Below are 26,814 nucleotides of genomic sequence, written 5' to 3'. Positions count from 1 at the left end.
TATATATAAAAAATGCTTGAACAGATCTTAATAAATTAAAAATTAACAAAAAGAAAAAAGAAATAGTAATGTATTTGGAATGAGGGAGAGGGGAAGTAGTAGGAAATGAGGTAAGAGAGATAGTGAGCATCCAGATCATCATCTGACATATTTTAGTAAAATATCTCCAACTTCTTTTTTTTTTTTTTTTCATTTTCAATTCTCCTTATATACAGAAGATCAATTTAGTATAAAGATTTCAACAGTTTGCATCCACATAGAAACACAAAGTGAAACATACTGCTTGAGTACTAGTTATAGCATTAAATCAAAATGTACAGTACATTAAGGACAGAGATCCCACATGAGGAGCAAGTGCACAATGGCTCCTGTTGTTGACCCAACAAATTGACTCTCTAGTTTATGGTGCCAGTAACCACCCTAGGCTGTCGTCATGAGTTGCCAAGGTTATGGAAGCCTTCCAAGTTTGCCGACTCTGCTCATATTTAGACAAGGTCATAAAAGACAGAGTGAGAATAGTAACCAATGATCCTAAGAGTGGCATTTACCAGGTTTGAACAATTATACAGCATTAAGTGGGGAAGAGGACCATCAGTACACACAGGTTGGGAGTAGAGTCATTGGTGGTAGAGTAGAGGTTATGATTACGAAGGAATGAGGCCCAAGTGTGCTAGACATGGTCTAGAACAAAGGACACAGTCATTATTAGAGGAGCTAAGAAAGGTGCTGTCTAAGCTACAATTAAGTTTTCTGATTGAGAGGCAAATAGAACCTGACAGAAGGGGCTTGATAATAATTTGGTGGGCTTTAGGCCTTGTAAGTTAAGAGGCCCAGACCTATCTATCTCTTCACATGGGGTATATCCTAAGGGAGGTGTGAACCTCCTAGGGGAAGGCACTCTGTTGACTTTCATTACTTGGCTGGCCTGGGAGGAGAGCTGGCCAGGTAAAGGCAGGTGGCATCTCTAACAAGAAATGTACAGTTCTGCCTGCAATGTTGCTGACCCTACTTGACCATCCCCTCAGCTGCAGTGGTCACTTTGGAAGTAGGGCTGAGTGAAGGGCTTTTCAGCTTAGAGCCAATAAGATCTGTGGCTCTGACCTGGTCATCCTTCGACTCCAGGGCAGGTCCATTTCCAGTGATCCAACTCTTGGCAGAGCTGCCAGGGCTCTTCACAAGCTGACTTCTGCTGAAGCCCAGGCTTACCACATTGAAAGCCACTGCAGTGGACTGGCCTGTTGGGTCTCCTTGAGGGCAGATCACTGTATAGATCAGCCATTAATAGGCCTGCCACCCATTGCTTCTGATGCCGAGCTTTCTTTTCCTCCTGGTTTGTGTTAAAGCAGACCAGAGGATGCAAGTCAAGGGAGTGCCCAAGTCCCATCTCTAATCTTCGGGGGCCTGAACTACAAGTCTATAGTCACAGGCATGTTCTGTAGTAGTTTTTCTAAGGTAGACAATGCCCATGAGGAAAATTATATTCTCACTTTAAAACTTTCTTTCCCTTTGGTCTGAAAGGGAGGTTTTTTTCTACTTACTGTATACTTGACTGATGGCGAAGTGAATCTAGCTATGAGATTATTATTTAAGTTCTTGTTTTGGCTATGCTATTACAGAAAAATGTTAGCCATCTCTTTTATAAGGTCTAAAGATTAAATTGTGTGTCCTACAGATTCCTTCTTAATAGAATTAGTTTCCTACCTTGAAGAGAATAGAGAAATGAAAGAACAAGTTGGGCTTAGAATAGAGAAATGAGGGAGCAAGTCCTAGATCACTTGCTGACAATAGCAATATTACATGAATACTTAGCAAACCGTTTCAACCCTTAGATAACAACTTAAGAAAACATTCACCAGAAGGTCCAATGCCTTCTATAAATTTTAAGAATCATGTATTTGAAAACACCTCTTAAATATCTAACATGGTGTAGTTTGTTTAACCAGTAAACTTAAGCACAACCATCTAAAATGTTTTTAGTTTCTTTCTACCAACAAGTTTAAAACATATGATACAGAGATTCAGGTCACACAAATTAAAATGTATCTTTGATTGATTTTAGCAGCTTAAATTTATGGACAATCTTATCTATAAGCCATTTAAAATAAAACTCTTAATAAAATTTCCCCATGTGGACATACAATATGTACACACATATAACATGGCATAATAGACCAATATAGCAATTTTAATAATAGCTTTTAAAATCTTTAACTCTTTTTGTTGATTGCCAATTGATTTGAATTGCTTTTTGTTTTTAGTAAATTCAGTTAACCATACTTTCTCTCAGTTGGTACTGTTAATACATTATTGGCTTCATCTGTTTACAGAGCCATCCCAAAGTACTGAATACAATAGAAGTGGCTGGAAAAAGTCCATAGGAACCTATAGGAGGACAGCTAAACACAGAACCAACAACACTTTAGTTTTATGAGCAGCAAATCATATATAACTATGGATGACAAAAGACTTTAAGTCGCCATGTTTAAAATTATAAACTCATCAACCAACAAGAGGCACTTGCTTACTTCACAGTATTTTTGAAAGCACCTATAGGATTTTACAAGTATTTAACCCTTTAGGCCTCTGGGGCTTTCTCATTAAGATAACTATCATGTCCAGTAACACAAGATCATTAGACTTTTTAATTCTCAAACATTTGTATTAATAACATTTTCCATTATAGAAACTTAAAGTTTGGTACCACACCACATCTTGACAGTACTTCTAATATAATCCAAATAGCCTGATTAGTTGGTGTCTCTTAAGATGAGAGACATAGGTCCTTTGATTTTTTCAGTTGGGCCCAAACTGGAAAAACCAAAGTCCAGGATTTACTGGAAATTTTAGAGACCAGATTGTTTGAAACTTTGATTTTTTGAATGCCTGTCAAGAATGCCAAGAAGGCTCAAAATCCAAAATATCTGGTTGAAATAAGATTTCTTAAAATCATGACATAACATAGACCAAATTTGATCATTGTTACAAGGTGATTATTCAAATCTTTGAAAATAAGCACATAGTTAAATAACCCATAGCTCTTAATAAAAATTCAGCTGTTTTTGAACAATTAGAATTTAACAGACATCAAGAGAACATAATAGATTACTTTAACACATTGCTTTAACAGAGCATCAGAGTTTAATTCTATGTCAAAGAGAAATTGAGCTTCCTGTGATCTTTTGCTGTGAGGTTTCCTTCCTTTACCTTCTTTCATATTGGTGACCATGTTTCTGTGTTTCTGTGTGTAACACATCTTTAAACATCTTTTGCAGGGCAGGATGAGTGGCAACAAATTCTTTCAGTTTCTGTTTGCTATGAAAAGTCTTAATTTCACCTTCATTCACAAATGAGAGCTTTGCAGGATATAGTATTCTGGGCTGGCAGTTTTTCTCTCTTAGTACCTGGGCTATGTCTCGCCATTCCCTTCTAGCTTGTAGGGTTTCTGATGAGAAGTCTGCTGTGAGTCTAATTGGAGATCCTCTAAGAGTAATCTGACGTTTCTCTCTTGCACCTTTTAGAATCTTTTCTTTATGTTTCACTGTGGTGAGTTTGATTACAATGTGTCGTGGTGAGGATCTCTTTTGGTCATGTTTATTAGGGGTTCTATAAGCTTCCTGTACTAAGATGCCTCTGTCCTTCTCCAAACCTGGGAAATTTTCTGCTAGTATCTCACTGAAAATGCCTTCTAATCCTTTCTCCCTCTCCATGCCTTCAGGAACTCCTAGAACCCGAATGTTAGGTTTTTTAATAGTATCCTGTAGATTCCCGACAATATATTTTAGATTTCTAATTTCTTCTTCTTTTCTTTGGTTTGCCTGTTTCCTTTCTTGTTCTCTGTCTTCTAAGTCTGATATTCTCTCTTCTGCTTCGCCCATTCTGTTTTTAAGGCTCTCTAATGTGTGTGTCATTTGATCTATTGAATTCTTCATTTCATTATGATTTCTTGTCTCTATCACAGTTTCTTGTTCTACTAGTTGTTTCCTTTCATTTTGATTTTTCCTTAATATTTCATTTTCACAAGAGAGATTTTCTATCTTGTCCATTAAGGATTTCTGTAGTTCAAAAATTTGTTTTTGAGAACTTCTTAATGTTCTTATCAATTTTTTGAGATCCACTTCTTGCATTGCTTCTATCTCATCATCTTCATAATCTTGAATTGGGGTGTCTTTTTCATTTGGGGGCGTCATAGTGTCTTCCTTGTTCTTGTTACCTCGGTTTTTGCGTTTGTTGTATGGCATGTTGGAGATATTTGGTTTCTTCACTGTGGTGTTTTTTCTTGTTATACTATGGCTCTGTATTTAGTGGACTGTCTGCTTTTGGTGGAGCCTTAGAGGCTTGAGATGAGTGTGGCCTGAGAGCTGTGTTTGGTTCCTCAGGTTTGAGGGTGTGTCAAAGGTGACACTCCCAGGTTAGGCGTGGTAAATCTCTCTCTGTTTTTTTTTTTTTTTTTTTTTTTTGATTCAAAAGGGAAGTAATTCCACACAGCTGAACGTAATTGGAGGTAGTTAGCAGGCAAATGATATACCCACAGGAGCCAGAGATTGGAAGCTCTTTCCCAAGGACCACACAGGGAATCTCTGCTGCCCTCAGTGTGGGCTCCAATTCTCCTGCAGTCTCCCAGTGGGTTGCCAAGTTAGATGCTAATCTCCTGTTATTTCACCCCTCCCCCCAGAGTCAGGTTTTTCTGCTAGGCTCAGGGCCGGTGCAGACCTGAGGTCGCCCTGCTTATGACGTATGTCCAAAATGGCGCCTGCTCTGTCTTGCTCGCCTTTGAGGGGTGAGTGGAGAGAAACTCGTGTCCGTATCGATCACTTTTTTTTTTTTTCCTCTCTCTCTTCTAGTTAGCCTGGTGAGCTTTTCCCCACGGAGTTTCAAGCCTCGTTCCCTCTAGTCTCCTCTTTCCGCTTGCCCGCTGGTGACTCGGGCTATTGAGGTTCGGCTCACCTCGCATTCCAGCGCTGGTGCGTTGAGTCTGCCGCTGGTGTCCCGAACTTGGGCTCCCACGCTCTCCACGCAGGTCCACTGTGAATCACTAGTTCCGGAAGAGTTTCCTCTGCTGTTTCATCCCCTACTCTTCCTTGACCCTGCAGTATCTCCACTTTTATTAACCTATGTGTTGCCGAACTATCAATGTGCTCCCTACCTATTCCGCCATCTTGATTTTCCTCATATCTCCAACTTCTCTGTTGAGAATGGCCTACAGGGAAACAAAAACTGTTGCAATAATCCAATTAAGGAATGATAGTGACTTTGACAAAGATTGTAGCTCTCAGGAAGGTAAGACACGTTATATTCTGGATACATAAAACTGACAGGATTTTGTGATAGATTAGAAAGAAAAAAAGTCAGGGGGTTGAACAACTGAAGGATGTCGTTATGTTAGCAGATATTGGGAAGGCTGCAGATGGTGGTTTGGATCGAAAGGAACGATCTGTATCTATATGTTTTAAAATATTTTTCAAAAAATTGTATTTATTTGGCCAGTGCCGTGGCTCACTTGGCTAATCTGCCGCCTGCGGCGCCAGCATCCCTGGTTCTAGTTCCGATTGGGGCGCCGGGTTCTAGTCCTGGTTGCTCCTCTTCCAGTCCAGCTCTCTGCTGTGGCCCAGAAGGGCAGTGGAGGATGGCCCTAGTCCTTGGGCCCTGCACCCGCATGGGAGACTGGGAGGAAGCACCTGGCTCCTGGCTTCGGATCGGTGCAGCGCCGGCCATAGCAGCCATTAGGGGAGTGAACCAACGGAAGGAAGACCTTTCTCTCTGTCTCTCTCTCACTGTCTATAACTCTCTCTCTTTCTCTCTCTCTCACTGTCTAACTCTGCCTGGCAAAAAAATTTTTTAAAAAATTGTGCTTATTTAATTTGAAAGTATAGAGATGGACAGCCAGGACCTAGCCAGGCTGAAGCTAAGGTCTTGGAACTCAGTCCAGGTCTCCCATGTGAGTGAGAGGCAGGGACTCAACTATTCGAGCGATCACCGCTTGCAGACTCTCAGGAAGGGAGCATACATTAACTGGATGCTGGTACTGGTGCAGAGCTGAGGCTCAAACACAGGCACTCCAGTTGAATTTAAAATCCACATTACATTGCATTTGAAATACATACGATTTCAAAGATTTTTAAAACAGTACTTCAGAATTCACATTTCTTTTGTTTTATGTGTCATTTTTTTTTAAAGATTATTTTATTTGAAAGAGTTGCACGGAGAGAGAGAATCTTCCATCCACTGGTTCACTCCCTAATTGGCCAAAACGGGCCGGAGCCACGTCAGTCCAAAACCAGGAGCCAGGAGCTTCCTCTGGGTTTTCCTAAGCAGATGCAGGGGCTCACGGACTTAGGCCATCTTCTACTCCTTTCCTAGGCCATAGCAGAGAGCGAAATCAGAAGTGGAGCAGCTGGTACTTAAACCAGTGTCCATATGGGGTGCCGGCACTGCAGGCGGCAGCTTTACCTGCTATGCCACAGCGTCGGTCCCAACCATGCATCATTCTGAAGTACCTATTAAAGCTTTTGTAAATGATAGGCATAAGTAAAACACTGTATGTTTCTTGATTTTTGTTTAACTGAAAGTTATGAAGCAAAACTTTTGTCTGTGGCTTTTAATGTTAGTACATATTTCCTATTCTGCCTGGATTTCTTATGTCTTTGCTTTTGTTTTGAATATTTCTGTTAATCAGGTACAGTCCTAAAGTTGTACTTATGGCTGTACCCTACATACGTTTCTTTTGAATGTGTAAACAGTTCTAATCCTTATTTTCAGGAAAGAGCAATTTTAGCAGAGCTTTTATAAGTTGTCTGTGACCACCCAACAAGTTGGTCTGATCTTGAAGGCTCCTACTTTTGCACTTTTAAATAATTGTTTTTAGACAGCTTTTAGTATTGTATTTTGTGTAAAATATTTTTCTAAGATTTGAATCATGTAATTTTGGAATATGCAAAGCTATATACTTTGCCAGTTTTCATTTCAATAATTTTGTTACTTTACCTTGAATTCTTTTATCTTTACAGATTCTGAAATGAGAGGCATTTATATGAAATCTTTGCATAGTCCATTGCTGAGCAATAAGTACAAAATGGTCCAGAAGAATCATAATAACATCAACATTTTCTCCCAGGTATGAATTATATGGATATTTCACAGAGAATTTCCTGGTGGTGACATTGAAATATATTCCTGTTATTGAAGCCTTTGTTTAGTCTCTAAAATTGTACAGAGCTATTTCACATAATACCTGTCCAGTGTCAGGAAGATGGGCTTAAGTTTTCAGGATTCCTTTAACCCTAATCTGGTCAAAGTATCCTTTCTTTATTTGGATCTAATTAGAATGTCTAATTAGATATCTAATTAGGCAGATGCTTGAAGTAAATAGAATTTCATTTACTGGCTAAATTTTAAATTCTCACATATTTTCATTTCATTTAAAAATTTAATTTTTTTTCAGTTAGTCTTGTTTGTTTCTAAGTTGCCATGTTTGGCTTGGTGATACTGTTTTTCCCATCTCCATTGTGTTTTTATTTAGCACTTACTACATTTTTTACTGTTTCTTTTCTAGTTATCTGAATGTTGAATTAGACTGTAATATTTGAGAGGACAAATCATTCTTTTTCCTATATCCCCAAACTTCCAAATTTCCTCTATAAAGAATGTATTCAGTGTATGTTAGCTGAATGAGTGACTGAATTAATAAAGTAAGTGAAACAAATATTAAGATGTCATGTGCTTGAAAGAATATATTAAATGCCTGATGGTTATATGAATTAAATTTAAGATATTTTTCTGTTTTTACTGTAGATTCCTGAACAAGATGAAACCTATTTAGAGGACAGTTTTTGTGTTGGTGAAGAAGAGTCTTGCAAAAGCCAATCGAGTGAAGAAGAAACTTGTATAGATTTTAACTTAATAACTGAAGATTGTGTCACCAGTGGGAGTAAAAAATATAAAACCCGGAGGGCAGTAATGCTAAAACAAATGAAGGCAAAACAGAATTGTGCAGGTTCAAAAAAGAAATTATCCAGAATTATTTTACCAGATGATTCAAGTGAGGAAGAAGACAATGTAAATGATAAAAGAGAATCCAGTGTTGTGGTTAACACAAGCACCATTAACAATAACAAACAACAGGACCATTGTTTGAATTTATTGCCTAATGAGTGTTCACTGCAGTCGAAGGTCCATCCTAATCCAATAGTTAATCAATCATCAAACCAGAGACAACAGACATCGCTTAATTTAAAGGATACAATTTCTGAAGTCTTGAACTTACCTGAGAACCAGAACAAAACTGAATCTACATCATCATTGTTTGCTACCATCGATTCACAGAAAGACTATGGAAAATTTCCAACTCAGTTGAAGGTATGGATCAAATTAAAGAAAAAAGCCTTTCTATGTTTACCACAGGTTTTTTTAATTGCTTTTTTTCTGTGTGCTTTATATTAAAGAACTAGGTCAAAGAAAAATTAACTCCCCCAAACAAAAACACTGAAGAAAAAAAGTTTTTTTAAAGATTGATTTATTTGAAAGGCAGAGGTACAGAGAGAGGGGAAGAAACAGAGAGAGAGAGACCTTCCACCCTCTGGTTCACTCCCCAATGGCCGCAACAGCCAGAGCTGGGCTGATCTGAAGCCAGGAGCCAGGAGCTTCTTTCAGATCTCCCATGGGTGCAGGGACCCAAACTCTTGGGCCATGCTCTGCTGCTTTCCCAGGTCATTAGTCGAGAACTGGATTGGAAGTGGAGCAGTCAGGACTTGAACCAGTGCCCATGTAAGAGGCAGGGACTGCAGGCAGCAGCTTTACCTGCAAAACCACAGCAAAAGAAAATTTCTTACACCTAGAAAATAGCTCACTAAATTGTATGGGTAATTTATAGGATGCCCAGCTTTTAACTTTTCAAATGTGTTAGGTTTTTAATTAACATCATATAAAACACTTGATAATTTTATTAAAAGGATGTAGAAAAATACAGTTTTGGGACCAGTGCTGTGGCATAATAGATTAAGCCTCTGCCTGTGATGCTGGCATCCTACATGGGTACCAGTTCGAGAACTGGCTGCTCCACTTCTGATCCAGCTCCCTGCTAATGGGCCTGCAAAAGCAGCAGAGGATGGCCCAAGTGTTTGGGTCCCTGGACCCATGTGGAAAACTCGGATGAAGCTCCTGGCTCCTGGCTTCAGCCTGGCCCAGACTCTACCATTGTGGCCATCTGGCCAGGAAACCAGTGGAGGGAAGATCCCTCCCCTCCTGTCTCTCCTCCTCCATCTATAACTCTGCCTTTCAAATAAATAAAAAGTAAATCTTTTTTTTTTAAAAAAATACAGTCTCTGTGGTCAGTGCTGAGATATAGTGGGTTAAGCCTCCACCTGCAGTGCTGTCTGCTCCACTTTTGATTCTGCTCCCTGCTAATGGCCTGGGAATGCAGTGGAAGATGGCCTGGGTGCTTGGACTCCTGCACCCACGTGGGAAACCTGGAGGAGGCTCCTGGCACCTGACCTCAGATTGGCCTAGGTATGGCTATGGTGGCTATTTCGGGGGGTGAACCAGTGGATGGAAGACCTTTCTCTGTCTCTCCCTCTCTCTGTCTGTTGCTGCCTCTCAAGTAAATAAATAAATCTTAAATTTAATTTCTGGAAAAAAAACAGTTTCCTATAAAATGAAATGAACAGCAATTATGTGCTCAGAACTGGTTCTCAGATTAACTTCTCAAAAAGCTGCAAGTATATAACTCTGTCATCTTTCTGTTTGGGTAGGGGGTTTAGTGGTAGCATCTGGCTTCCTGAATTAATTTTTTTTCAAGAATGGCTGCTAAGTACAATTTCACCTTCTCTTTATTGAATTTATAGTTACAATTATTTTGCTAAATAGGGGTTAAGGTCATGCTAATAGGAATCCCTTAACTGTAAATATTTATTAAATTCTTGGGTTATTATTTAGGGATAAGACTGAAATAAAGATTTTCTTTAAATAATTTTTTGATTCATTTATTTATTTGAAAGAGTTTCAAAGAAGGAGATGCAGAGAGAGAGTGAGAGAGGTCTTTCATCTGCTGGTTCACTCCCTAAATGGCTGCAATAGCAAGAGCTGGACCAATCTGAAGCCAGGAGCCAGGAGCTTCTTCCAGGACTCCCATGTGGGTGCAGGGGCCCAAGGTGCTTTCCCAGGTGTATTAGCAGAGAGCTGGATCAGAAGTGGAGAAGCAGGAACATGAATTCGTACCCATGTGGGATGCTGGCACTGCCAGTGAAGGCTTAAGCTACTAGGCCACAAAGCCAGCCCCTGAAGGACGTTACTACTTTAGTGCTCCCTTCCTTAAAGGCAGATATAGGTTAATAATACTTTGTATATCATGAAAAGAGATAAATAGATTTGAACAGAATTGTGTTTAAAATTTTCGTTTATTATCTAATACAATTCTATATTGTTTGATTCTTCTTTCTTTAACTTAGGAGGGGGAAAATTGAGCTGAAAGAAAACTGTCTTATCAGAAACTTTCAGATGTTCAAATATTATTAACAGCTTGCTTTGTAATGTACAAGTATATTGCAAATAATATTTCTTGTAGCTTGCCATTGGTTTTAGTGTGTTTTGACAAATGAATATATACCATTTTTATGACATCCAGTTTTCTTTCTTTATACTTCTGTAGAAAGCTATATTCTATTTAGATAATTTTTTTTTTAGATAATTTTTTTCTAGTTCTTCCTTTAGTTTTTTTTTTTTTTTAATGATTAATTTATTTGCAAGGCAGAGTGACAAAGGTATCTTCTATTCACTGGTTAATTTCCCAAATGGCCACAACAGTGGGGCTGAGGCAAGCTGAAGCCAGGAACTGGGAACTCTGCCCGGGTCTCACGCGTGGGTGGCAGAAACCCAAGTACGTGGGTCATCTTATGCTACTTTCCCAGGTGCACTAGCAAGGAATTGGACTAGAACCAGTGCTCTGATATGGTAAACTAATATGAGGACATTTAAAAATTTTTTGAAAATGGAATCAAAAGATAAAAGATTTTGAAACCCATGCCAGTTTTTTATAATGTGCATTTTCAGTAAATGTTTTAAAGACTCCTTGCATGTATTTTCCTTACAAACAGACATACACTCACACAAGCAAGCTGATATACTTTATGAATTCATACTAATATTTCAACTTTAGGAGTATGGGTTTTTCATGCAATCCCTTTAATTTCATATCTTTATCTCCCTTTCTCCCATGTGTAGAATTCTAGCTCTCAATCATACAAAGCCATTTCAAAAAGTTTGTAAAAAATGGAATTAAAGATAAGCTTATGTTAGTACAAGAAATTTTGAAATCCATGTATAGTTTTTCTCTTTTTTTTGACAGGCAGAGTTAGACAGTGAGAGAGAGAGACAGAGAGAAAGGTCTTCCTTTCCATTGGTTCATCCCCCAAATGGCCGCTATGGCCAGTGTGCTGCGGCCAGTGTGCTGTGCCAATCCGAAGCCAGAATCAAGGTGCCTCCTCCGGGTCTTCCATGCAGGTGCAGGGCCCAAGGACTTGGGCCATTCTCCACTGCCTTCCCGGGCCACAGCAGAGAGCTGGATTGGAAGAGGAGCAACCGGGACAGAATCCGGCGCCCCAACCTGGACTAGAACCCGGGGAGGCGCCGCAGGCGGAGGATTAGCCAAGTGAGCCACGGCGCCGGCCCCATGTATAGTTTTTCATAAGCTTTTTGAATATACCCCATATAGGGAATAATAAGATACATAGTTAACTTGTGTTATTCTAAAAACTGTATATTTTCAGAATAATAGTACCATTACTATCATCAATCTTACTGAAATCAGGTTTAAGATATGTTTTGTAATTCTTTTTGTTTAAAGAAGAATTTATAATTCTTTACAAACTATTTGTAATCATTCTGATTATTCCATCAAACTGGATATATATTAAGGTTAGTTTGTTTTACTTTTATAGATTCTCTTTTTTTTTTTTTTTTAAGAATTTATTTATTTGAAAGGCAGTTACAGAGAGGCAGAGAGAAAGGCAGGGGGAGGGGGGTCCTTCCATCCACTGCCTCAGTCCCCAGATTGCCACAATGGCTGGAGCTGCATCGATCTGAAGCCAGGAGCCAGGAGCTTCTTCCAGGTCTCCCACATGGGTGCAGGGGCCCACGGACTTGGGCCATCTTCTACTGCTTTCCCAGGCCATAGCAGAGAGCTGGATCGGAATTGGAGCAGCCAGGACTTGAACCGGTGCCATATGGGATGCTGGCACTGCAGGCAATGGCTCTGCCTGATATGCCACATTGCTAGCCCCTATAAATTCTTTCAAATTTTTGTTCTATAATTATGTAACATATTTACATGATTCCAAATAAAACCTGAAAAATAAAGTATTTTAGGCAATAATCTAAAACTATGCTTAGGTTGTTTTCTCATTTTTTGAAATCTATAATTAAATAAATTTATATTTTTAATTTCTTTAGCATATAATACACACTTTTTCCCATCTTTTACTTTAAAAAATGCATTCTGTGGTTCACTTTATGGTAATATATAGATCTGGATTCCTTGTTAGTTTTTGCAGCTGTATACTCCTTCCTTTATGGCTATAATTTTTTTTAAAGATTTACTTATTTGAAAGTTAGTTACACAGAAGAGAGGAGAGGCAGAGAGAGAGAGAGAGAGAGGTCCTCCATCCACTGGTACACTCCCCTATTGGCTGCAGTGGCCAGAGCTGAGCCGATCTGAAGCTAGGAGCCAGGAGCTTCTTACGGGTCTCCCATGAAGGTGCTGGGGCCCAAGGATTTGGACCATCCTCCACTGCTTTCCCAGGCCACAGCAGAGAGCTGGATCGGAAGTGGAACAGCCGGGAATCAAACCAGTGCCCATATGGGATGCTGGCACTGTAGGCGGTGGCCCTACCTGCTATGCAGCAGCGCCAGCCCCTATGGTTATAACTTTTTTCAACAGTTCCATATCGATTCTAATTTGGGTTTATAATATTTCATTATCATAAATATTCCTGTAACAAACATCCATTGCATGTCCTTCTCATGTAGCTTTGGGATATACACCTTGAAGAGGAGTTTCTCCAAAAGATAAATGTATATGGAATGTTGTAAGTGTTGCTAATTTCCCCATAGGGGTTTTACTGAGTTACTAACAGCAATATAAAAGAATTCTTGAATCCTTCACAGCCTCATCAACAAAGAATGTTGTCATTGTGGTGACATAGTTTTAATTGTTCCTTTTTATCTCAGCAAAATTTTTAGAAAAAAATTTTTTTAAGATTTGTTATTTATTTGACGGTTACAAAGAGAGGTAGAGAGAGGTCTTCCATCCACCAGTTCACTCCCCAAATGTCTGCAACAACCGGAGCTGCGCCAATCCAAAGCCAGGAGCCAGTAGCTCCTTCCAGGTCTCCCACATAGGTGCAGGGGCCTACACACTTGAGCCATCTTCTAGTGCTTTTCCAGGCACATTAGCAAGGAGCTGGATCAGAAGTGGAGCAGCTAGATTCAAACCTGCATCCATATGGGATGCCGGTGCTGCAGGCCGGGGCTTTGACCCACTGTGCCACAGTGCCGGCCCCTATCTCAGCAAATTTGAAGAATCTTTTCATACTGAATGTTACAGAAGAGTCATTTTCATTTCTTTTGTGAGAGTATTTTGAATTATTTGTTTGAGGTGTTTGTGGACCACTGGAATTTTATGTGCCATCTTGACCACAAATGCACAGGAAGGCTGGAGGACCAGTTTGTAGTTATCCATTCTGATGATGTTTTCCCTTTCTAGTGGATCTCAAGATTGAGAAGTGTGTTTATGGGGCCAGTGTTGTGGTTCAGTAGGTTAAGCCACGGTCTGCAGTGCTGGCATCCCATGTGAGTGCCTGTTCCAATCTTGACTGCTTCTCTTCCACTCCAGCTCCCTGCTTATGCTCCTAGGAAAACAGTGGAAGATGGCATTTAGATACCAGCCACCCACAAGGGAGACATGCAGAGTTCCTGATTCCTGGCTTCAGTCTGCTCCATCCCTGGCCATTGCTGCCATTTGGGGAGTAAACCTGTAAATGGAGATCTCTCTCTCTCTAAACTCTTTCAAATTTAAAAAAAAAAAAAAATTTAAAAAACGTTGAGAAGTGTGTTTGTGCTTTCTGCATTTATGGAATAGGTTCACTTGTCATATACATTTATGCTAAATGTTGGTTTTGGGGGTAAGGATTTGGACATGTAGCACTCTGCATGTTTATAGTGCCCCATGAATCTTTCAGAAGGGTAGCTCATTGTCAACAGCATTTGGCAAATACTTTCCGAAAATCTCCTGGCTTAGTTAACTCCCGAGAATCTCACATTCATTTTTTTGTTGACCTCTGTGCATTCCTTACTTTATTGTCACCCTAGTTAGATAATTTAACATATTTTTTTGAAAACATGTATGTTTAGCAGGTGTAGTTGTTTTCAGTTGGCAGCACTTTCTGGTCATCTAATCTCCCAATTATTTTTCAATCATATCTAGTTTCCTCATTTTTCAGATTGAATTGTAATCTGCTTTAAGTGTTATTATTTAACTGCCAATTTGTCTATTCTCCAGACTAAAAATTGTAATTCTCCTTTTTAACTTCCTTTCTTTACTGTTCATTTTTAGAGTTTCTAATTCTTCACATTCTTCTATTAGCTTTTGTTAATTATAGCCTTACAATACATTTTGAGTTGTAAGAGTGTTGGCTTATTCCTTCATTTATTAACTTTGTTCGAGTTGAAGGAAACAAGGATATTTTTTTTAAAAGGATTTATTTATTTATTTGACAGGCAGAGTGGATAGAGAGAGAGAGAGACAGAGAGAAAGGTCTTCCTTTTTGCCGCTGGTTCACCCTCCAATGGCCGCTGCGGACGGTGCATCTCGCTGATCCAAAGCCAGGAGCCAGGTGCTTCTCCTGGTCTCCCATGTGGGTGCAGGGCCCAAGCACTTGGGCCATCCTCCACTGCCTTCCCGGGCCATAGCAGAGAGCTGGCCTGGAAGAGGGGCAACCGGGATAGAATCCGGTGCCCCAGGTGGAGGATTAGCCTGTTAAGCCACGGCGCCGGCTAAACAAGGCGTGGAGCCAGGAGCTTCTTCCGGGTCTCCCACGTGGGTACAGGGGACCAGAGCATCTTCCACTGCTTTCTTAGGTGCAAGTAGGGAGCTGGATTGGAAGTGGAGCAGCTGGGACTCGAACTGGTGCCCGAATGGGATTCTGGCATTGTAGGCCGAGGCTTTAACCTGCTGCACTTACAGCACTGTGCCCGCTAATATGTATTTAACCTGATTGTGACCAGTTTTTTCCTTTTTGGTTTTATCTTCAGGCTGGTACTATTCTGGAAGATGCCAGAATTTCAAGGACATACTGTTCGAATTTAAGACCACATTCGACTGGGACAAATACTTCTCTTGGACTTCTACAGGAAACAGAGAGAACCTATATCCTTGTAGATAGCCGTGAAATAACTTCTGGCTTACAAGTAATTTCTTCGCTAAGAGCAATCCATGGGTTACACGTAGAGGTTTGTCCTCTTAATGGCTGTGATTACATTGTGAGTAACCGCATGGTGGTGGAAAGGAGGTCTCAATCTGAGATGATAAATAGTATCAATAAGAACAAGCTCATTGAGCAGATCCAACGCTTGCAGAGCATGTTTGAAAGAATATGTGTGATTGTGGAAAAGGACAGAGAAAAAACAGGTTTGTGTCTTTAAATGCCTTTATAACATTGTGAAACAACCTATTATTTAATGCATTATTCTACTGTTAGGATGTGGAAAACGCAAGTATAAATACCTGATTTATGAATGCCATTTAATCTTTTAATGATGCCATGTTTCTCATTAGCCATTGTACTTAAGTGCAGCTTTTGAGAATTAAAAGCAAGAAACTGAAGGCAAATGAACCAATCATAATGCTTTCCCAAGAACCCCAGACAGGATGAGGGCCTTAAATATGGCAGCAATGGTCAAGAGAAGCAGGATTCAGGAGATGTGTAGGAGTCAGGATTTTAACAGTTGTTGAGAATTACTCTGAGTTGACTAACTTTTTGGTTTCTGGGCACTCAGTGGTGTTATTTAGTGTAATTGTGAATGTAAGAGAAGCAGTAGAGTTGAGGGAGTAGAGTTGAATGTATTTGAATTTTCTATGTCACTTAAATGGGTGTCTTGGATGATTAGGAAATATAGGATTGGAGCTTTGGTTAGGGAATTTCTGTGATAGTTATTTACTTGTGTGGAGACACCTTGAATAGTAAAAAATAATGGGGTGTGGAATCAGAAAATACAGTGATACCTGGCTTCTCTAAAGTATGTATCATTGCATTGACAAATCTTTCCCTTTGCAGGAATAATTGTTTTACTTATCTTGTGATATTCAGGGGGTTAAATGAAATCATGTAGCTGGAACCAGTATAGATGGGCTAATTACACATAAAAGGCCATAGTATAGTTCATGTAAAACACTGGTTTGGGAATTGTGCAACTGTATTTCCATCTGTCACTGGTGAACCATGTAACCTTGGATAAGTCACTTGTGTGTGTGTGTGCTTTTGTGTGTTTAATGAAAAGTAAGAGATAAATAGATGGGAAAGTATCTTTGGGTTTGGGGAAGCATATTGGAGAATTAAAAAAAAAAGATATAAGTAGTAGAATACAGAAAATCAAATGAAGGAAACAGAAGTAAATTAATTGGAATGATGATGCTAAAATGAATTTACAGGTCTTTGTTGATTCACTCTTTAATAAGTGCAAGATTGTATCATTTAAACCAACACTTAATAAGTTCTTCATCAGTTGCTAGTATGAAAAATATTATAGATGAATACTTTTTTAAAAAGATTTTATTTATTTATTTATTTATTTGAGAGGTAGAGTTACAGACAGAGGCAGAGACAGAGAGAGAGGACTTACCTCCGTTGGTTCACTCCCCAAACGGCCTCAACGGCTGGAGCTGCGCTGATCCGAAGCCAGGAGCTTCTGGGTCTCCCATATGGGTGCAGGGGCCCAAGGACTTGGGCCATCCTCCACTGCTTTCCCATGCCATAGTAGAGGGCTGGATTGGAAGTGCAGCAGCAGGGAATCAAACCAGTGCCCATATGGAATGCAGGCACCACAGGTGGAGGATTAACCCACTGCGCCATGGCGCCGGTCCCTAGATCTTTTTTTTTTTTTTTTTTTTAAGATTTATTTATTTATTTGAAAGCCAGAGTTACACAGAGAGAGAAGGAGAGGCAGAGAGAGAGAGAGGTCTTCCATCACTGGTTTACTCCCCAACTGGCTGCAACAGCCAGAGCTGCACCAATCCAAAACCAGGAGCCAGGAGCTTCTTCTGGGTCTCCCAAGCAGGTGTAGGGGCCCAAGGACTTCGACCATCTTCTGCTGCTTTCCCAGGCAATAGCAGAAAGCTGGATCCGAAGTTGGAGCAGCCTGGACTCAAACTGGTGCCCATATAGGATGCTGGCACTGCAGGCAGCAGTTTCACCCGCTATGCCACAGCGCCAGCCCCTAGATGAATAGATCTTAACCTTCATAAGTTGTCTAACAATACAAATTCTCCTTTATTTATTTACCTTTCTGTGCTGATAATAGTTCAAAACACTTATAGTTTTCCTTATCTCAGATACTTACTTTCCTTATCTCAGATACTTAAGAATCACTTTAAAACTGCTATAGGTGTTTCTTATTAATAGAATATGGCATTACTTTGCTTATTGATGTAGATCTTTGGATTTAAAAAAATATAAAGTATATTGTTCTACTTAATATTTGTTACTAACATTTGCATTGTCCTAAAATATGAAATATTTAGGAGACACATCAAGGATGTTTAGGAGAACAAAGAGCTATGACAGCCTTCTGACCTCCTTAATTGGTGCGGGAATCCGAATTCTTTTTAGTTCCTGCCAAGAAGAAACAGCAGAATTGCTAAAGGAACTGTCTTTATTGGAACAACGAAAGCATGTTGGTATTCATGTTCCAACAGCGGTGAATAGTAGTAAATGTGAAGCACTACAGTTTTATTTAAGTATACCCAATATAAGTTATATAACTGCATTAAATATGTGTTACCAGTTTTCATCTGTGAAAAAGATGGTTAACAGGTATGTCTTATTAATTTTAACGTTTTTCATTGATATTATTTTTGAGCTTCCATATAAATTTTCAATATATGTATGCATGCAGTGTTTAATGACAAAATCAAGGTAATCAGTATTTCTGTCTCAAACATTTATCATTTCTCTGTTAGGGAACATCAGACTTCCAGTTATTTTGAAATATGTAATAAATACATTGTTATAGATTATATTTACCCTACCATTCTACAGAACACTAGAATTAAATACTCTTATTTAACTGTATTTTGGTATCTGTCCCTTCTCCCCTGTCCCTTTCCTAACTTCTAATGACCTCTATTTCTATGGTGTGAACTTTTTCAAGATTCCACAAGTGAGAATGTGTCTTTTTGTGCCTGGATTATTTCATTTATATGAGTTTCATACATGTTGCCACATCACAGGCTTCTGCTTTATTTTTTGGCTAAATACTATTCAGTTGTGTACACATACCACATTTTCTTTATCCATTCATCTGCTAATTAACAACTTGGCTGATTCCATATCTTGGCTATTGTGAATAGTGCTGGAATAAACATGGGAATGCAGGTATCTCTTAGATAAAGTGATTTCATTTTCTTTGGTTATATATTCAGTTAAGATTGTTGGATCATATATGAATTCTATTTGTTTCTCTTTTCCATAATGGCTGTACTAATTTGGATTCCTACTGATAGGGATTTCTCCTTTTCCATTTCTATTTAGTTTTGCTTGTCTAGCTAAACCTAAGTAAATTTTATTTAATAAGCTTTTAAAAATGTAGCTTTTTGATTTTTTGTATATTTTAAGTGTTTATTTGAAAGGCAGAAAGATAAGGGGAGAGATAGATAATCTCATCAGGTGGTGTACCCCCCCCTCCCCCCCAAATAGCTGCAATGGCTGAGGCCCAAGGTCTCCAAAATGAGTGCCCTCTTCTGCTTTCCCAGATGCATTAGTGGGGAGCAGCTAAACTGGAAGCATAGCAGCCTGCACTCAAACTGGCACTCTTATATGGGATACTGAGGTGTTGGCATTGCAGGAGGCAGCTAAACCTGCTGTGCACAACACTGGACCCTTTATTCTTTATTACTATTTTTTAAAGATGCATTTATATATTTGAAAGGCAGAGTGACAGAGGGAAAGACAGGGAAACAGATTGATTTCCATCCATTGATTCAATTGCCCAATAGCTGCAACAGCTGGGGTTGGGCCATGCTAAAACTAAGAGCCAGGAAATCCATCTGGGCAGGAACTCAGCTAATGTCCCTTTTCCTTTTATTCTCCTTTTGGAATACGCCTATTGTGAAACTGTTTGCTTAATGTTATACCATTAAGTTTTGTGGATCTCTATCTTCCCATCTTTTTTTTTTTTTTTTAAATAAGACCTGGATATCTAGAAAATTCTTCCTGCTGCTGCTTAGCCTATTGTTGTTGAAGATCTTTTATTGCATTGATTGTTTTATGAATTATCTACTGCAATGTGTATTATTTTTAAGATTTATTTATTTATTTAAGAGAGAGAGAGAGAGAGAGAGAGAGAGAGAGAGAGAGAGTGGTATCTTCCATCTGCTGGTTCACTCCCCAAGTGGTTCCAATGGGCTGAGCTGGGCCATCCAAAGCCAGGAGTCTCTTCCAGGTCCCGATGCAGGTGCAGGGCCTGCACTTGGGCAATCCTCTACTGCTTTCCCAGGCCATTCCAGAGAGCTGGATCAGAAGTGGAGCAGCTGGGACTCAACCCGGTGCCCATATGGGATGCCAGCAGTTCCAAGTGGCAGCTTTACTGGCTACGCCACAGTGCTGGCCCCTTACTGTGTGTATTCTTTATCTAACCTAAGAATCCTTATTTTTGATTCCTTTTCAGGCATTTTGTAGAATTCCTTTACTTTGAGGTATGCTTTTGGAGAATGTTTCAAGGTGTTAAGTTTTCTTTATTCTGATTTCTATGTATTTGGTCTAACATTTGCTGCTTTCAGTTTTTTATTTTTTAAAATATGGTTTGACATGAAAGGTCACCAAGCTTTTTTTTTTTTTTTTTAAAGATTTATTTTATTGGGGCCAATGCTGTGGTGTAGCGGGTAAAGCCACCACCTGCAATGTTGGCATCCCATATGGGTGCTGGGTCGAGTCCTGGCTGCTCCACTTCCGATCCAGCTCTCTGGTATGGCCCAAGTCCTTGGGGCTCTGCTCCCATGTGGGAGACCTGGAAGAAGCTTCTGGTTCCTGGCTTCCAATCAGCTATTGTGGCCACTTAGGGAGTGAACCAGTAGATGGAAGACCTCTCACTCTATGCATCTCTGTAATTCTGCATTTCAAATAAATCGTTTTTTTTTTTTTTAAAAAGATACGGCTTTTATAAAAGTCAACAGTTGTAATGTTTTTTCTATTGCTGTTTTTCAGCTCACCTCAAGAAATCTCTAATTATGCACAAGTAACTCATCAAAAAGCTGAGGAGATCTATAGATATATTCACTATGTGTTTGACATGCATATGCTACCAAGTGATGTTAACCGAGACTAAAATCTGATGCGTCACCAGATGGCTCAAAGAACTCTCACAATACTAAATGCTCTTCAGTAATTACAGAGGTGGTTTGTGATGATCAGTTAAAAATATGTAAATAAGAGAACATTTCCTTATTAAACCTTATTTTATATTGTATATTTTATTCATATAGATTACATAAATTATTTTAAAAGAACTTCTAATGTCCAGTAATCATTTTGACTAACTAGATTGTTCAACCAATATTTTTCTAGTTGACTATGACAAGATTTATTTAAGATACTACTGAGGGTGGTTTAAGAAAGTAAAGCTGTTGAGATGTATTTTGGAATGTTCCCCAAGATGAAGGCACTGTCTTTGTTTGTTAGCAATGGTTTCATGTGTTTGACTGTTGGCAACTTAAAGATTACAAACATGTTTTCCTATATATCCATACAAACTAATACCTAAATATTTTAAAGTTACTGGGTTTCAACATAGGTGAGGGTACTTCAAAAAGCTGATGAAGAAATGGGACGAAAAGGTAAGTATGTTGGTGCAAAAATATTTTGTAATTCACGTATACTTAACAAAAGGTAGTTTAAGACTTTTAAGTCTCAAATTAGCATTTTGTTTTCAGTTAAGAGATTTAATGACCTTAATTCCTAAAACACTACTCATTAACTTCATGCAGTACCGCATTATACCAAATATTAGCAACTCAGCTCCTAATAACTCTTGTCATAGGGTCACTCTAAAACAAAAGATGGTTTTTGTGCAACTGCACTATTTTTCTTAAGTCTTATGTTTCTATAAATCCTACAGTTCAGTTATACTTGTTTACTTTCTGTAATCCAGTACTTCAAAAACAACAGTAGGGGCTGGCATTGTGGAATACAGTTAAGCCTCCACCTGTGACACTGGCATCCCATGTGGGTGCTGGTTCAATACCTGGCTGGCTCCATTTCCAATTAGCTCCCTGCTAATGCACCTGGGAAAGCAGTGGAAGATGGCCCAAGTATTTGGCTCCTGCACTCATATGAGAGACTGAGATGAAGCTCCGGGATCCTAGCTTTGGCCTGGCTCAGCTCCAGCCATTTTGGCCATTTGAGGAATGAACCAGTGAGTGTAAGGTCTCTCTCCTCCTTCTCTCTTCTCTTTCAAACCAAAAATTAAAAAACAACAACAACAACAAAAACCCAATGAATAGGTACTATAAAAGCAATTTTATTTTATTTGAGCATTATAGGGAGAAAAAGTATTGAATATGTACTGTACCTAAAGGGAAAATATGCTGTTGAATTTTAAAACATAATAGCAGCATAAAATTCAAAGAAAAAAAAAATTTGCTATGACATATCAAGTCTGTTCTCTGATTCTATCTAATAAAATAATGTCTTTTTTTTTTTTTTTTTTTTTTTGACAGGCAGAGTGACAATGAGAGAGACAGAGAGTGCCATTGGTTTACCCTCCAATGGCCGCCGCGGTCGGCGCGCTGCGGCTGGCGCATGGCGCTGATCCGATGGCAGGAGCCAGGTGCTTCTCCTGGTCTCCCATGGGGTGCAGGGCCCAAGCACTTGGGCCATCCTCCACTGCACTCCCGGGCCACAGCAGAGAGCTGGCCTGGAAGAGGGGCAACCGGGACAGAATCCGGCACCCCAACCGGGACTAGAACCCGGTATGCCGGCGCCGCAAGACGGAGGATTAGCCTGTTGAGCCACGGCGCCGGCTAATAAAATAATGAAAAGGTAATAAGTTAAATTTATGTAAGTTTCTTTTTTGACAGGCAGAGTGGACAGTGAGAGAGAGACAGAGAGAAAGGTCTTCCTTTTCCGTTGGATCACCCCCCAAATGGCCACTGTAGCCGGTGCACTGCTCCGATGCAAAGCCAGGAGCCAGGCGCTTCTTCTGGTCTCCCATGCGGTGCAGGGCCCAAGCACTTGGGCCATCCTCCACTGCACTCCCGGGCCACAGCAGAGAGCTGGACTGGAAGAGGAGCAACCAGGACAGAATCTGGCACCCCAACCCAGACTAAAACCCGGAGTGCTGGCGCCGCAGGTGGAAGATTATCCTAGTGAGCTGTAGCGCCGGCCAAAATTTATGTAGTTTCAGAGATAGAACAGTCAGGCGAGAAACATGTTAAATAGCTTCTACAATATGTAATTTAAACATTGGATCATCAAGTTTTGTTCTAAAGCTTTTTGTGAATTTACTAGCCACCAATACAACCTCTGTTAGTCTCCCGTTCTCCCCTAACTTAATGGTAGCAACAGTTTCTTGAAAGCTTTTTAAAAAACCTGTTTAGAATACGATTCTTAAAGTAAACAGACTTAGATGCTTAAAAGAGACTTAAATTTTAATATTGCAAAAACAAATTTACAAGTATCTACACAGTTTTCCTTATATTTTGCTAATAAGCTACAACAATGAGGAATATTCTGAAGGATATTTTGAGTGCAAATGAAGTCTTTATAATGCAGCTTCATATGAAAATATGAACTTTTAAAGTATCTATACTCCAAATGAAGATATAAATATTTTCTTATTTTTACTATGCAGAATCAGAGTTTGAAAAATAATAATCTCTGTCTTCTTCATCTAAAGATTCCATTGCATTACTGAACAGCTTTCCAAAACCAGAGTTTTCTCCTAAATCTGTGAAAAGAAATTTAATAAAAAGGATTAATACATTTCTCAAAATAACTCCAAGAGGATTGACCACTAAAATATGAAGACTAACTTCTGAGAGAACTAAGCCAGAACAGAAAAATGTAAGTCAGTTACCGTTGCTAAACAGGGTTTTTCTTCTTGATGTTACTTGAGGTGAGAAATCAGTTTCAACCTATAAAAGAATTCATATTAATAGCAAAATACTACTTCCTGTGATGCCTACCTCAAAACTAAATTATGCAAACTTTTTCCCCCAGAATACAATAATTTTTATGCCTACAGTCACCTGTGCCTAATTTCTTTTCTTTTTTTTTTTTTTTTAAGATTTATTTGAAAGTCAGAGTTACACAGAGAGAGAGGAGAGGGAGAGAGAGAGGTCTTCCCTCCAGTGGTTCACTCCCCAATTGGATGCAATGTCCAGAGCTGCACTGATCCAAAGCCAGGAGCTTCTTCCCGGTCTCCCATGCAGGTGTGGGGGCCCAAGGACTTGGGCCATCCTCTACTGCTTTCCCAGGCTATAGCAGAGAGCTGGATTGGAAGTGGAGCAGCCGGGACTCAAACCGGCGCCCATATGGGATGTTGGCGCTTCAGGACAGAGCGTTAACCCACTGTGCCACAGCGCCGGTCCCAACCTGTGCCTAATTTCTTATGAGCCGCAATTATCCACAGCAAAAACTAACTTATTCAATGTTATATCCCAATGCAGGCAAATATTACTGTAATAAAATATTAGAAACTCATAATATAGTTGTTAAAGGTAATCTCTGGACTTTGGAAAATTGCCTGTTTGTACTAAGTACTTATTTTGTTTAAATTATTAATATAGTGGACTAGTAACATTAACCAAAATACAAACATACAAAATTATAATAAATGATTTGGTTAAAAACTGCATTTAGACAACCTTACACTTAGTAAGATTTTCATTCTCAGTACTTTAATTTTTTGGCTAAAATTAGCACATGCTTATATATATTAGATCAGTGGTCTCCAAAGTAAGTATTGGCCATAGCTAGAAAAGAATCAAATAGAAAATATAATAGAATATGGTCACAACAGCCAGAATGGGGAGAGCCTGAAGCTAGGAACTTTATCTGGATCTCCCATATGGGTGGCAAGGGTCCAGTTACTATTTTCTGCTGCTTTCTCAAGCACCCTGGGAGGGGGAAGCCGGATTGGAAGAGCTGCATCTGGGACTCAAACCTGTGCTCATATGGGATGCCAGCATCATAGGTGGTGGATTAACCTGCTGTACCAGGACACTGGTCATCCCATCCTAATTTTAAACCAAGGTCCCCAATGATGTATCTACCATTTTCTGTGGACAAATGAGACCCATTAATATTGGATGGGGTAAGTAATCCCAATATTTAGAGATTCTGTAAAGGAATTATACTGTGGATATATAATTTGTAGTATAAACATTCCAGTATGCATATAGGAGGAGGAAGACAACAGTTTGAAGGGGTACCATCAGGGGGATTAAGTGCTGTCTAATCCATGCTCATAAATTACCATTCTTTAAAATTAGCTCTTTGAGGAAGTATGAGATGAATTAGCTTTTCCAAATTCCTAGTACTTATGGAATTTGAGAAACCCAGATGGAGTTCTGGGTTCCTGGCTTCAGCTTAGCCCAGGCCTACAGTTGGAGACAACTGGGAAGTAAACCAGCAGATGGAAGATAACTCTATTTGTTCACTTTGCCTTTCAAATAAAAAGTAGGTAAAACTTAGGAAAAAAAAAAACTAGTACTTATATGTGGTCATCAATTTTGAAATTAAGGGGCCAGCGCTGTGGCATAGCAGGTAAAGCTGCCGCCTGCAGTGCCAGCATCTCATATGGGCGCCGGTTCATGTCCTGGCTGCTCCACTTCTTATCCAGCTCTCTGCTGTGGCCTGGGAAAGCAGTAAAGGATGGCCCAAGTCCTTGGGCCCCCACACCTGCATGGGAGACCTGGAGGAACCTCCTGGCTCCTGGCTTCCGATGGGTGTAGCTTCGGCCATTGTGGCCAGTAGAGGAGTGAACCAGTGGAGGGAAGACCTCTCTCTCTCTCTCTCTCTCTCTCTGCCTCTCCTCTTTCTGTGTAACTCTTTAAAATAAATAAATAAATCTTTAAAAAACGTTTAAATTAAAATCAGTACTTAATATTTTAAAAAGTAATTTAAGGGAATAAAGTATTCTCCCAAACTTTTCTCAAAGGGATATAAATCACCTTTTTAAGGCACCTCTGAATTAAAATTTTTCTGTAATTGAATTTTAAATGTTGGAATCTAAAAATATCGTTAAATCTGAAAAACATTTGAAGCCATTTTAAAGCTAGGAATTTGATGAAATTTCTTATTCTATGAAAATCATGACTGAATTTGGATTATTCCCCAATCACTGGACATTATGTTATACTTGTGTGTCATGCCCCAAATGTCTTTCTCTGTCCTGCATGTGTATTTGTCCCATCCTACTTCATTTACCAAATCAAAATTTTTACCTGTTCTCATCTTGCTTCAGTCTATGAACTACCATAGGTAATCCTAGTTTCATTCATGGCTTTATACTATAATTTATCTGTATTAGACTATAAGCACCTTTGAGAGCCAGAACTATTACCATAACTTGTAACTACCTTAATTTATCATATGTATTTAGGTAAGTAAGAATAGAAATACTTACTGTTCTTTTCTTGACATTGGCCCAGACAACACCACCATTACTTTTATGTTTTTTTTGTATTCGAGAAACATATTTATCACAATCATTTCTGTTTCAATACAAAATAATTTCACATGAACATTAATTATACTTTTTATCAATAGGTTAAAGAACACATAAGAAAACTAATTTAAAGTCTATTTCAATCTCTAAAACAATACAGTTTTTCTTTTCTACTTCAAAGACAAAAATGGAGATGGACAAAGCACTCCAAATATTTAAGGAAAACACTGAACAAGAATATTCAAAGAAATTTTGCTTTGCTTACTATTCATTGTACTACGTGCTTTCTAACCTCTACCTTGCTACCCCTTTTCTAAAACAGACTTCCTTTTTTTAAAAAAAAATTAATTTATTTGAAACTCAGAGAAGGGGAGAGATCTTCCATCAGAAGTGGAACAGCAGGGACAAGAACTGGAGCCCACATGGGATGCCAGTGCCACAGGCAGTGGCTTCATCTGCTAAGCCACAATGCTAACCCCTCTCACTGAGACTTCTTAAGATTCCCTTTTAGAGCTAGTGTTGTGATACACCAGAAAAAGCCACTGCCTGCAATGCTGGTATCCTCTATGGGTGCTGGTTTGTCTCCCAGCTGCTCCAATTCTGATCCAGCTCCCTGCTAATGTGCCTGAGAAAGCCCAGTGCTTGATGGCCCAAGTGCTTGGGACCCTGCACCCACATGGGAAACATGGGGGAAGTTCCTGATGGCCATTTGGGGAGTGAACCAGCAGATGGAAGATGGATCTCTCACTTTCTCTCCCTGTGACTTTCAAATAAATTAATTAAATAAATAAAAAGACTCCTTTTTGGCACCCATTTTACTCCTTTTTCCTGTTCATTTCTTTCCTTATTGTATACCAAGTAACTATGAAATTTTTCAAATTTCTTTCA

At 39.3% G+C, this 26,814-nt stretch overlaps 2 protein-coding genes across 8 annotated transcripts in view; one reads left to right on the top strand and one right to left on the bottom strand.

Moving 5' to 3' along the window:
• Positions 1–20,720, top strand: part of FANCM (FA complementation group M) — a 63,937-nt gene extending 43,217 nt beyond the window's left edge. For 3 of the 4 annotated variants that reach the window (XM_062205197.1, XM_062205198.1, XM_062205196.1), the window contains 5 exons: positions 7,005–7,111; positions 7,789–8,352; positions 15,298–15,673; positions 17,783–18,074; positions 20,463–20,720. In XM_062205197.1, the coding sequence (XP_062061181.1) occupies positions 7,005–7,111; positions 7,789–8,352; positions 15,298–15,673; positions 17,783–18,074; positions 20,463–20,583 (1,460 nt within the window). In that variant the 3' untranslated portion in view covers positions 20,584–20,720. Of the gene's footprint in view, positions 1–7,004; positions 7,112–7,788; positions 8,353–11,490; positions 11,666–15,297; positions 15,674–17,782; positions 18,075–20,462 lie in introns of those variants that run through there. The other variant, XM_062205199.1, reaches the window with a different exon arrangement.
• Positions 20,721–22,565: 1,845 nt separating this feature from the next.
• MIS18BP1 (MIS18 binding protein 1) overlaps positions 22,566–26,814 on the bottom strand; it is a 57,566-nt gene continuing 53,317 nt past the window's right edge. For 3 of the 4 annotated variants that reach the window (XM_062205192.1, XM_062205193.1, XM_062205194.1), the window contains exons 15-17: positions 25,885–25,972; positions 23,332–23,389; positions 22,568–23,202 (exon numbers count right to left, since the gene is read on the bottom strand). In XM_062205192.1, the coding sequence (XP_062061176.1) occupies positions 23,099–23,202; positions 23,332–23,389; positions 25,885–25,972 (250 nt within the window). In that variant the 3' untranslated portion in view covers positions 22,568–23,098. Of the gene's footprint in view, positions 23,203–23,331; positions 23,390–25,884; positions 25,973–26,814 lie in introns of all 4 variants that reach the window. The other variant, XM_062205195.1, reaches the window with a different exon arrangement.

Source organism: Lepus europaeus, chromosome 11 (assembly GCF_033115175.1).
Source record: "Lepus europaeus isolate LE1 chromosome 11, mLepTim1.pri, whole genome shotgun sequence".
NCBI classification, from domain to species: Eukaryota; Metazoa; Chordata; class Mammalia; order Lagomorpha; family Leporidae; genus Lepus; species Lepus europaeus.
The sequence above is the reverse complement of the archived record's forward strand: the minus strand, read 5'-3'. Positions and strand labels throughout refer to the sequence as shown.